Source organism: Andrographis paniculata, unplaced genomic scaffold (assembly GCF_009805555.1).
Source record: "Andrographis paniculata isolate CXL003 unplaced genomic scaffold, ASM980555v1 Contig17END, whole genome shotgun sequence".
Lineage (NCBI taxonomy): Eukaryota > Viridiplantae > Streptophyta > Magnoliopsida > Lamiales > Acanthaceae > Andrographis > Andrographis paniculata.
The window spans coordinates 54,672-68,341 of NW_026137457.1; the positions used below are offsets into that span (position 1 = coordinate 54,672).

General features: G+C 27.2%; 1 protein-coding gene across 1 annotated transcript; it reads left to right on the top strand.

Moving 5' to 3' along the window:
- Positions 1-5,918: 5,918 nt before the first annotated feature.
- LOC127263872 (protein DETOXIFICATION 16-like) lies at positions 5,919-9,442 on the top strand. The gene is made up of 8 exons (XM_051293148.1): positions 5,919-6,332; positions 6,862-7,406; positions 7,497-7,583; positions 7,676-7,732; positions 8,214-8,452; positions 8,552-8,670; positions 8,815-8,901; positions 9,000-9,442. The coding sequence occupies exons 1-8, from the start codon at positions 6,054-6,056 to the stop codon at positions 9,054-9,056; spliced, it is 1,470 nt and encodes a 489-aa protein (XP_051149105.1). The 5' UTR covers positions 5,919-6,053; the 3' UTR covers positions 9,057-9,442.
- Positions 9,443-13,670: the final 4,228 nt, after the last annotated feature.

Sequence of the window (13,670 nt, forward strand, 5' to 3'; positions counted from 1 at the left end):
TATATATTATATACATTATATCAAATTCAATTTGAAGTCTTACTCAACCTTGAGTTTGAACTGTACAAGTTGTGCTTGACCTTGAAGTCGAGTTAAGTTTGTACCGATAATACGTATGAGTCGAGCTTGAATAACATATACTCAAGCTTATTTTGGTTCATTTAATAGCTTTAGTCACGTAATTTGAATTTAATATTGCTTTTGATGTACTAAAAAAAAAATTCAATATTTTTATCCCTACAGATCAGGTGCTGAAATATAATTTTCAGCACCTGCTGAATAGTTATAAAAAAAAAGATATATAATTATATTAATTATATTATTTGATTATATTAATTAAGTGTAATTATCTTTTAACCATTCAGCAAGGTGCTGAATTAAAAATGATCGGCACCTGGCACCTGATCCGTACTGTATTTTTATTCAAAACATAACGTTAAACACTTATTTATATTACATAAAATGTAATTAACAAGTCAATTATGACTTTAAACACTTATTTTATCAATTTTGTTACTCAAAATACATTGTTAAACACTTATTTATCAACCTTTAATATACTTTTTTTTGGATCATTTAACAACTTCGTCCAAAAGCAATATATTCTTTTTATCTTATATTGTTGACCACCACAAATGTATTCATTTTTATTTATTTATCATTTCTCATAAGTAAAATATAATTTTAATTGTAACATACTTGCAACAATATTTTTCAATTATATTGGATTTGTGACTGTGAGATCATGTGTTCAAACCCCCGATGTCTCAGGTCACCTATCACACATAGTTCGCCTAATGTGACTTTTCTGTCAGGCCTGGTTTGAAAGGTATTAGGTTCGGCCGGGAATTTACCGACTGCGCACTTTCGGGTAGCGGCTGCAGGTTCCCACGTTATCAAAAAAAAAAAAAAAAAGACTTTACGTAAAACAATATATTACTCTCACATAGAAGTACCATTTCAATTCAAATTTTATTATTGACAAAATTGTCCATAACTCCCTTGTGGTTTCGAAACTCAGCGTAAATTCCCCCTCTACTTTAAAAGTTGCATGACGTCCCCTTATACTTTAAAAAATATTGCATGAAATCACTTTGTGATTTCGAAACTCAGCATAAATCCCCATTTTACTTTAAAAAATTTCATGACGCTCACTTATACTTTCAAAAATATTGCATAAAACCCCAATGCCATGCAAAACATATAGATATAAAATTATCTTCTTATCACACGAAGAAAGTTTCATGGTGGTGGGGTTTCATGCAACGTTTTTTAAAGTATAAGGGGGTACCATACAATTTTTAAAGTAAGAGAGATTTTACGCTGAATTTCAAAACTACATGAGAGTTATAAACAATTTTACGTTTATTATTTTCAAACTTCTAACCAAAATTTAAACCTTTAAATAAGCAAACTTAGGAAATTGTGAAAATCTTGATTTTGGATCCTACATTATACCGAAATCCAAATCTAACTTGAAAATCTTTTATTTAGATAAAAGTTTTGATGTTTTGGAAATTGAGTATTTGATGTGATATATGTGAGATGAAATAAATATTTGATATAATATATATATATATAATTTTTTTTTTAAAAAATGCAATTGAAAAAAAATAATAATAATAAAAGAAAATTTACAAAAGTATATATGTAAAGAGTTATGTCCAATTGTACCAAATTCGTAATAATTTGTTTACCAACAATAATTTTTTTAAAAAAATATTAATATTTTTTCTCTCATAAATAATAAAATATAATATAAAACACCTCATTTTCTATTTTATTATTTTTTTAAATTCAAAACTCCGTCGGCCAATTAGTTGGATTTAGACTGCTATATTTATATATCCCTAAAAGTGAAAAACATTCTGTAAACCATAATGGACTAGGCCCATAAAAATAGGCCTTCTTGCACCCATCAACCCATATAAGATCCATTGGGCCGTAAGGAATTAGGCCCATTATTTGTTATTTCTTAAATTGCAATAGTCTAAATTTCGGCCTAGCCTATTTTCTCTATGATACCCAATCGGAATTCTATGTCATGAATAAGGATCAATTGTTTGGCTTCATTCTATTTATGTATTTTTTCAATTATATACCCTCACATTCTACTGTAAAAATATATCAATTTTTTTTAAATATTTTTTTAATTAAATATATCAAATTATGAAATGAATTATTTTATTTTATTTTATTTGAGTGTTGGCATTTCCATAGAAAAAATCTTTACCGTTGCTTTTGCTTGGTCCGACATCGACAACAAGCATGTGACCGTATTGATTCAACCAACCAACTTATCAATAATTTCTTTTATTTTAAAAAATAAAAACAAAATGAAAGTGTATCTTGTTTTATTGTTATGGTTGTCACGTGTATTTCTATCTCTTTCTTTTATTATTATTATTATTATTACTTTTTTTTTTGTCTCAGCTACGGTGTTCATTTTACCGTGCATACACGAAATATAATTAGTAAATAATTAAGAATGTATTAATAAAAATAATTATAAATTAAGACTAAAATAGCTAACTAATTTAATTAAAATTTAAAAATTTATAATAAGATTAAAATATATATTTTTTTTTTTAAATGAAAATTGACGACAAAATAAATTGCCCTAATTATATTTTAAATATTTTACTGAAGAGAAAGAGAATTAATAAGGAAATCAAGATTAATTAGAGATGGCCATGTGAAGTTTGCCAACCAATACACACAAACACAGCCATGATCTCATCAAAGGCAAGAAATTAAAAATATTAAAATTGAAGAATAAAAAATAATAATCAGATTTGCAACCAACCACGATGCTTAATTAATTAAATAATTACAAGAAATTAATTATATCAAAGTAATTAATTGATTAATTAATTAATTAATCATAAAGTAATATACAGAGAGTTATGTGCAATCTATGCATATGGCCTATGGGGGATTCAAGATTCTATTCTGTGATTCTTGGAATATCTCCGCTGGCTTCTTACATTTGCCCGTTGTACTTTTACAATGTCTTTTTATTTATTTATTTTTAAATTTGAGTTTTGAGCTTGATAAAATAATAAAAATTTGAATTGAAAGAATATTTAATGTAATATAAATAAGTGTTTGATACGATAAAAAATTATTTTTTTTTTCAAAAAAAAAGCATTAGATTTTTTAAAAAAAATTTTGATAAATAATGCAAAATTTAATTCCGACCATAAATAAATAGAGCTGAAATTTTGCATGCGATTAAAAATATTACTTTTATTACAATGAACCTAAGGATGGCTGCAAATTAGAATCTGGAATCTCCCACGGAATCTTTGCCTCCAGGAATATATTCCACCAATGGAAAGATTACTAATTGAAATGTATTTTTTCTCTCATGACAGCAATTAGAGTCAAATCAACAGTGTATTAATTTGATCAAATTAATAAATTAATTTAAAATAATTAGGAAATCACTATCAGAAAAATAATATTATATATATACTTTTGTATAATTCTATTTACGACATTTTTATTTATTTTTTTAGAAAAATAATATTATAATCTCTATTTATTATTTAAAATATTACAACTAATATTAATTTAAAATTTTTAAATATTTTTTACATAAAATAATTATTAGAAGTAATGTTTTAATAAATAGAAATATATATTGTACATATTATTTTTAGAAAGAAATTGAAATTGAAATTGAATGTTTATATATATATATATATCTATATGAACCATGTTTTGTATACTTTCTTTTGGAAAATAAATTTTGTCATTGTAACTTCTTCTTCTTCTCTCTCTATAATATTGATTAGTAAAGATTCATACTCTCTTCATCCTAGGAAATATGAGTCTATTAATGTAGATATAGAAATTTAGGTAAAATATAATTAATAAATAATTAAGAAATGTATCAGTAAAAATAATTATTGTATAATAAAAATAATTATAAATTAAGATTAAGATGAGTAAATAATTTAATTAAAATTAAAAATATTATAAAATATAAAATTTAAAATGTGATTAAAGTGTATAATAATATTTTCAAAAAAAAAAGACAAATTATGTGGAACGGACGAAAATAAAAAATAGGGACAAATTATGTTGGACGGATATATCATGCCCATATGAGTTTTGGAATATTCAATATGGCTCAAAACTGAAATGATTAAAATATTATAAGAGTCATGACAAAAATGGGTGTCCTGATTGATTTGATCGATTGATTTTTCATGTGTCCATTTAATTAGTCCAAATTATTTGATAAAAAAATAAATAAAAAATAATGAAATAATAACAACAATATGTGGGTTTTATTAGGGATATCACAATATGCTCTATTAGTATTTGGAAAGAATTGAGAATGAATAAAGTTTATTTGTAATTTTAATAAATTAACAAGTTGCATTAATTCGACAAAATAAATGGGTTATTCAATAAGACAATTAAACACAGCTTTACTATAATAATAATATTGCCAACTTGACAATAATTTTAAAAAATAAAATTATATACATGCATAATCAAATATATTAAACATAGTAAGTGCATGCTTTCATATATATATATATATAAATATATATATATACATGCTAATCTATTGGAAATCATTTCAATAAATAATGCATCCATATATACCATTACTACACAAATTTTTTTTATTTTATGTTTATTTAAAAAAAAAAAAAATAGAAATAAAATCTTGTATGATATATTGAGCAGTGATATTGTACGTCATTAGATACCTTATATACCTTAATTTAAACCAATCTATTAAAATAATAAAGGATTCTTATATAATATTTACTTCAAGTGTACTTATGCAGTCGTCTCTATTCACCACAACTTGAATTAAATTAGAACCTTCATGTAATTTGCTGAATTAATAAAAATAAATAAAATAGATTAATTAGGTGATATGATAGTAAAATAATGGAGTACACTTTATATATATATATATATATATATTAGAAAAATCATCAAATATTTTATACTTGCTCATAAAATTCATTAATTGATCACAAGATAGATGCATAGTTAAAATTGAACAAATTAGTTACGATATTTTTGTTTCGTATTTTTTTTTAAAAAAAATAAATTAGTATATATATGTTCCAAATCTCAATGCCGTCCTAGTGGAAAGTCGGGTTGTTCCTACAAAACTTACTTCTTGGATGGAAGAGAGTGAGATTTCAACATCGAGAATTATAATATGATCAGAAAACACATAAAATTATACATAACCAAAAGTTACACATCGTATAGGGTAATAACAATTTTTTTTTTTGCTAGTTTCAAATTTAAAAATAACATTATAACTCTAAACCCTTCTCTATTTATTTATTTTTAAATGGACTAATATTGTGGTAGTCCAAAGATCATTCTTCCACTTGCAAAAGCCTAAATGACCTCTTCACTAATACCAAAAATGGCCAATGTACAAACAATCTTGCAAGTCACAAAAGTAATAGTAACAATCAATAATGAAATTATGAGCTACACATTTTCACGAAAATAGTAATCAAGAAATTATATCACCGTAATTAATAAAAATGAAAATTTTCAAATTAGAGTATGATTGCTACAACAATTTGAAAACAATTCAAATGATTCATGATAAGAGAAAATGACCGTTCAGCTTATGAGGAATCAACAAAGCTACAACTATATTTTTTTTCGAAATAATCAGCTTATGAGAAATCAACAAAGCTACAGCTCCTTTTTATTTTATTTTTTCGAAATAATAACATACATTCATATAATTCAAGTATATATTTTTTAAAAGAGAAGAAAAAGCTTGAATCAATCATGCATATTAAAATAATCCCTATTTCACCATAATTTATTTTAAATTTGTAACAACTGGAAGTTAGTGGCCACTTTTGAGTGTATATATATATCAGATGCTACTTTGTAAAATATGCCCACTACATTTCAGTCTTACTCTATTTCTGCTTTAGTGAGAGTGAAGCAGTAGAGAGAGAGAGTATCTGTTTGTGTGGGTAGGAAAAAAAAATAATAATTTCTTTTTTATTTTAAAAAAAAGAAATAAAAAAAAATATATAAAAATGAGTTCCCAGAACGAAAAGGGCGAACTTGGAGCACCATTGCTTCCAAATTCAGAGAAATTCGAGTCCAGATCGATCGATGAGAAGTTCACAAGAGATGAAATCCTGGCAGAAACAAAGCTACAAATGTTCCTGGCAGGTCCCATGATGTTCGTAAATCTGTTGCTGTCATTAATCCAGACGATTTCCGTCATGTTCGTCGGCCACGTCGGCGAATTGGCCCTGTCAGGAGCCTCCATGGCCACCTCCTTCGCCTCCGTCACCGGCTTCAGCTTACTGGTAAAAAAATAAAAAACCCTAATTTTATTACAAACCTAGGAATGAATTCTAAAAAAAAAGGGCGGCGGAATTTTAAAATACACATCGCATAGCACTGTATGCTGTCATATAATATAAATATAGTACATGAATTAACAGCACATGCTATAGTCTTATACAACACAAAGAATAGTTGATTTTAGCAACACTATATACTGTTATACAATATATTTATAATTATAAACCTAACAGCACGTGTCTTTACTATACATCATGTGTTGTATATAATAAAACAGTGTGCTTTTTATATATATATTATGAGTGCTTATTTGAACTGAAATTTTTAAATCAGCACCGCAATCGTTGCCCTAAAACAAACCCCTAATTTCATTACAACCTAGGAATGAATCATAAAAAACAAACAAAAAAAAAACCCTAATTTCATTACAACCAAGGAATAAATCCTTAAAAAAAAAAATAAAAAAAAATAAAAAAAAAATAAAAAACAACCCCTAATTTTATTACTTATGATCCTGATTTGCGATTCCAGGTGGGAATGGCGTGCGCATTGGACACGTACTGCGGCCAATCGTACGGCGCGAAGCAATACCATATGTTGGGGATTCATATGCAGAGAGCCATGGTGGTTTTGATTCTGGTGAGCATTCCTCTCGCCTGTATCTGGGCGACGGCGGGTGACATTCTGCAGCTGTTAGGACAGGATCCGGCGATTGCGGCGGAGGCCGGAGTTTACGCCCGGTATATGATTCCGTCGATCTTCCCGTTCGCGCTGCTGCAGTGTCAGTTCAGATTCTTGCAGACGCAGAACAACGTTGTTCCGATGATGCTGACGTCAGGGATCACGACGTTGCTCCACATTCCGATCTGCTGGCTCTTGATTTCCAAGCTAGGGCTCGGGAGTCGAGGGGCCGCCCTCGCCAACGGGATCTCGTACTGGACCAATGATCTGTTCTTGGTCCTGTACATTACGCTGTCCCCTTCTTGCAGTGCCACGTGGAAAGGGTTTTCCAGGGAGGCTCTCAATAATATCTCCAAGTTCATCTGGCTCGCAGTTCCCTCGGCTATTATGGTCTGGTAAGAAATTTAATTAATTAAATTTGATATATATCTATCTATATATATATATTGTTGATTATTTTATTTATTTATTTATTTTTATTGCAGCCTGGAGATTTGGTCGTATGAGATTATGGTTATTGTCTCGGGTCTTCTACCAAATCCTACATTGGAAACTTCGGTTCTTTCAATTAGGTGATTATTAGCTGTTAAAGAATTTAGTTTAATTAATTTAAGTTGTTTGAATTTAATTTGCTGATGTGGTTTGTTTCTTTTGTGTTGTCTAGTCTTAACACCAATGGCATGATTTACATGATTCCTCTTGGCCTCGGAAGTGCTATCAGGTAATAAAAATAATAATCTAACAAAAATATGTGCTTATTTTATCACTTTAATTTGTCCCCCCCCCCCCCCCCCAAAAAAAAAAAAACAAATAATAGTTATAATATATTTAGACTCCAAATATATATTATTCAAATTTTTAAAAAAAAAAATTATATCAAATATATCTTTTTCTCAAAAGAATATCTCATCAAATACTAATTTCTTATTAATATCAGATTCCCAAAATTTTCAAAAGTCTCATATCTACATGGAGCCAATTATTAAAAAATTAAAATTAAAAATAGTATTCTTTAAATCTCTACTTGCCATTTCTCAGATACTATATTTCTACTATTGACTATTGTCACTTATGGAGCATAAATATTTTTTTACATTTAATTTAATTTAATCCAAAATTTATATATCTAGATGTTCCTATACAAAATTCAATTCAATCGGTACAAAAAATACAAAAGTTAAAATTTGTTAATCTTGATATAGTGTTCGGGTGGCGAACGAGTTGGGGGGAGGGAGGCCGAGGGCGGCGAGGCTGGCGGTGATGATGGCGACGGTGATGGTGGCGCTGGAGAGCGTAGTGGCGGTGGTGGTCATCATTTTGGGGCGTAACATTTGGGGCTACTGTTTCAGCAGCGAGGAGAATGTCGTCTCCTATGTTTCCCAAATGATGATTCTGGTCGCCATCACAAACCTCGCCGACGGAGTCCTCTCTGTCCTCAACGGTACACACTCACATATACATTCATATACATACACACAGACACAGACACAGACACCACCTTAATTTTAATTAATTAATTAATTAATTAAATTTATTACAGGCATTGCGAGAGGGTGTGGATGGCAGAAGATAGGAGCAATCGTGAACTTGGGATCCTTTTACATAATCGGAATTCCCCTCGGAATACTGCTCGCTTTCGAACTCCATCTTGGAGGGAAGGTCAGTCCAGTCAATTCAATTATATAAGTATATATATATATATATATATATAATATGTCGATAATCAGACAACATCATACAAACAAATTAATTTTATTTCCTATGTTGGATCGATCATCGTTTTGGTGTGTCCATCATCTGCAGGGACTTTGGACAGGGATCATAGCTGCAGTTTTCGCTCAGACACTCTTCCTGTCGATCATAACCGTCCGTACGAACTGGGAGTCTGAGGTAATTATAATTAATTAATTAATTTAATTAAAGGCTTTTTTTAAAATTTGTATTTTGTGTTTTTGTAATTAAAAAAATTAATAATTTATTACACACAGGCAAGGAGGGCTTCTGCTAGGGTTTTTGACTCGACGATTCCAGTGGTTGTCGCATAAGGGATTGAGGATTGGGGCTGTTATCTTCTTTCTTTCTGCCATTATCACCATCCTATCGAACACTGTAATTTCTCAGTGGATGAAATGGAATTAGCTAGCCCTGGTGCAGGCGGATCGATCAGACAGTTACAGTTACAGTTATTTTATTAATTAAGGATGGTGGTGGGACAGGGAAGAAGAAGACATAAATATTTATATATATATATATATGTGTGTGTGTGTGGGAAGGGTTAAGTGAAGGGTCTCGATCATCATCATCTTCATCGTTATCAAGATCATCATCATCATCATCGTATCTGTCATGTCAAAGTTGGATTCGTGTTTGTTCCTGTACACAGTTTGAAAGTTGAGAATTTTAATTTAATGGAAAGTTATTGTTTTAATTTTGTTGGCTTGTCTTAAATCTACACGTTGCTCACCTAATTAATTGGCTTTATAATTTCTTTTGTAAAGGGAGGAAAAATATCTACAACATGTGTGTTGTTCAATAAAATTGCATATGAAATTAATAAAATATATATTAGTCCAATTGTCCCCTTAAATTGTGTTAATTTTCCTTTTATTTTGTCTCCTAGAAATGTATATACTTCTTTATTTAATAAAAAATTATATCGTTTTTTATTTTTTTTGCACTATAAAAAATACTCAAAAGTATATATTTACATTAAACTTTGAGCACGTTTTTAAAAGATGGAAGGTGTATTTAAACAAAAAATTTAAGTTCCATTTAAATAAAAATTTTGAAGTTTTGAAAAAAATAATAATAAAATAATAAAATTGAATATATGATATAATATTTTATAAGAACAAAAAATAATAATGTTATTTATAGTACTAAAAGTTTAAAAAATATCAACCTAGTCATAGCCTACTTTACAACACAATTGTATGATAAACCAACTAACAAGAGTATTTTATGCACTAATAATGCACTTATATGGGTTTTGTTTATACAACATTTTTAGAGGAATTAATTTTTATTATGTAATATAGAAAATTGTGTCACAATAATTAATAAAATAGTTAATGTATATATTTGATTGGTACGAAGAAAATATTATCTTAATAGTAGTTTGATCATGAAAAAGTTTGTTTTGACATTTGCAACTATTCACAAGTAAAAGGCCATTGACAAGAATATTTAATACAATGGACAAAAGTTAAATATGTTTAGATGAAATTAAAAAGTAAGATAGAAAAATTAGATAAAAAGAAAATTACAAGTAACAAAATAAAATAAAAAATATCTCAAATTAAAACACTAATTAAACACCCTTGATACATTCATATTAGCTTTACTCGATGTAATCTTAGTTTAAGGCTATTATTTTCTTGACACTCCTAAGTTTTGTTACATATATCAAAAAATTACTTTTGACATATAATACAAATACAGTCGTATACATAAACTTATGACACATGATACAGACATGTACAACATACACTACAAAAAAATAATATATTTGTAACGGAATTCCGTCCCTAAAGTTCACGTAGCTAATGTAATTCCGTTCCTAATTCCGTCTCTAATGTCATTAGTAACGAAAAAATTAGATTTAGAGACAAAAAAGTTTTGTTACAAAAATTATTTTTTCTTTTAGTGATATCATGTAAAAGCAGTCATTACAACAATTATATTAACATAATAGAAATACAACACATGACACGATATCACACAATCTTTGATATAAAGACAAACAACACACAATATAAAAGCAAAGAACACATTAATTATATTAATATAATGCAAATAACATATGAACAAATATCACATAAGACAGTATCACACAACATATGTTATAATTAATTTAGCATTGCTAGAATATGAAATTGAAATTCTCTATTATAATCATAAGAATACGTACATATTTATAGTGATATATAAATCGTCTAAATAAGGTAAGAATCCTATGAATATCTTAAATAAGATAACTATCATAAATATAATATATTACTTTTAAATATATTTAACAGACAAAATAAACGGACAAAATAAATACACCTTTATGCATGTATGTTTTGTTAAATAAAAACATGTACTCTCTCCGTCCCATTGAAAGGTTACAATTTTCTATTTTCGTCTGTCCCAAAACAAGGTTATCATTTCCTAATTTAGTAACTGTACTACCTACTTAACATAATAAATACCCTTTCAACTTAGAATATATTACACAAATATCATTATTTTTATATTACGCCATACTAATAGAGGTATTTTTGTCCTTTTCACTACAATTCATTATAATACCAATATTAAAAAATCTACGTGCAAAAAACAAATGCGACCCTTTCAAATGCGATATTTCCAATGGGACGGAGGGAGTATATATATATCATTTGAGTCTTGTATGTGTGTTGAATGGAATATCAGCATGGTGCTGTTTAATTTGTTTAATTTTGATTAACAGTTCATCCGTAACACACATTATTTAAAGACTACTTAAAATTTTAAATATAATTAATGAAATGAACGGTCAGGAGGACATCTTTGGCCTACTTGCTTCATTAAAATTAACGAAGTAACTTTTGTCTTAACGAAATAATGGCGACAAACCACTTAGATTTGTTTAAGAGCTTTTGTTTTCTACTTTGTATTTAAAAATATATCATAATCATATATATATATATATATATATAGATATTTGAAATAAAAGAAGATATGTATATATTTTATAAAATGTATTCCCTCAATTCCATAAGTAAGTACACGTTTGCTTTTTTGCATAAAGTTTAAGGTATATTAATATTATATTGATATGTAATATGAATAAAGTAGAAATGATTGAAATAACCTTATTAATGTTGTGTGATATAATGTAATAATATTTGTATAATGTATTGTAAATTGTAAGGATATTTGTAATGTTAAGTACGTAGTACAGTTACTATATAAAAATGGATATTTTATTGTGAAACGGACCATAATAGAAAAATGATGGTTTGTTAAGAGATGGAGGGAGTATACGCTTCTAAGTAAAATTATAAGAGATGGTTTAATTACTTTTGTTTTCAAATTAATATATATTTACAATATTTTCTTCTCTCTAAAAGACTTGGCTATTTGAAATATCAAATTATATATTTTTTATTCATATTTTTAGCTATCCCAAAAATACAAAATGCATGAAAATACTTCTAACATACAACTTTGTTTCTGAGTTTTAGTTTTGAATTTGGATTTTTTAATAGTAAAAAGTTGAACTTGAATAATTGTTTGATATATAAATAAAAGTTGATGTGATGTTTTGAATGTAATAAATTTGTATTATAATATAAAAAAAATAATTGTTTGATTTGATATTTTTGAAACAAAAATAATTTAAATAATAAAAGTATATATATAAATTATAAAAGAATACAACCTAAAAGTTTTTTTTAGATATTTTTTGTCATTTCCCATGAAAATATACAGATTATATATATATATATATATACAAAAAAAAAAATATTATATATCTAACTACGATTTTAGTAAACATAAAAAATAAGAAATCTAAACCTACAAAATACCCATCGAAATATTTTCAACTTGTCAGTAAAATTTAGGATCAATAAAAAATGATGAATGGTACGGTGTGTTGTTTGGTAGTGATTTAGAGTATCTTTTATGTAAATATTGTTTTTTATAGAAAGAAATTTTTCAATATAATATTTTATATTAAGAAAACATTGAATGTGATGTAGTAATAATAATAATAATAATAATAATAATAATAATAATAAATAATAATTTATATATTTATTGTTATCAGCTTTAAATTGGATTTATTTTTACATAACGTATAAGTATAAAATAAAAATTAAATATTTGATTGAATAATTTCTAGATATATAAAATGTCCTTGTATTTCCTCAAACAATAAACCCCAAAACATATATATGCAATCAAACACGTCCTTGTATTACATATAAAATGTAGATATAATATTAATTTGTACGATATTTTTGTATCTAAATCTGCAACATATTATCATAATTTGTGACAAGATGGCACATTCGACGGTGCCCATTAATCCCAACTTTATAAAATAATAATAATAATAATAATAATAATAATAATCTCGAACACCTGGAAAGTAAGAAATATAATAAAAAATTGAGGAAGAGCAGGAGAGGATCTGTCGTGACCTTAATTATTGTTGAAAGTGTCCCATTACAAGTATGGGATGTAATCACAATAATTAAAGTGTCTGAATACTCCCAATTGTGGTGGGCAGTCACTAAATTAAATAAAATCAATTATTATAATAATGATAATGATAATGATAATAATAATAATTATTATTATGTGATTAGAATTGGACGGCCTAAACGTCTTTGGAAATTATTAACTTTCTGAAAATTGAATTTTTATTGACCCAGCACCAGACATTATAATAAAAATACTAATATCATATTATTATTTTTAATCTACTAGCAAATATCTTTTGATACAATTATTATTAATTATTATTATTAATTTACATTTTTGGGGGCAGTTTATGAAGTAGGGACGAGGCCATTAATAGAAATTTTGGGTGTGAATTAATTAATATGTAATGGAAATTATTAAAATAATTGGACGGCCTGAAGTACTCTGCTCAGGCGAATAATTATTTGGGGGAAAGATTTTTA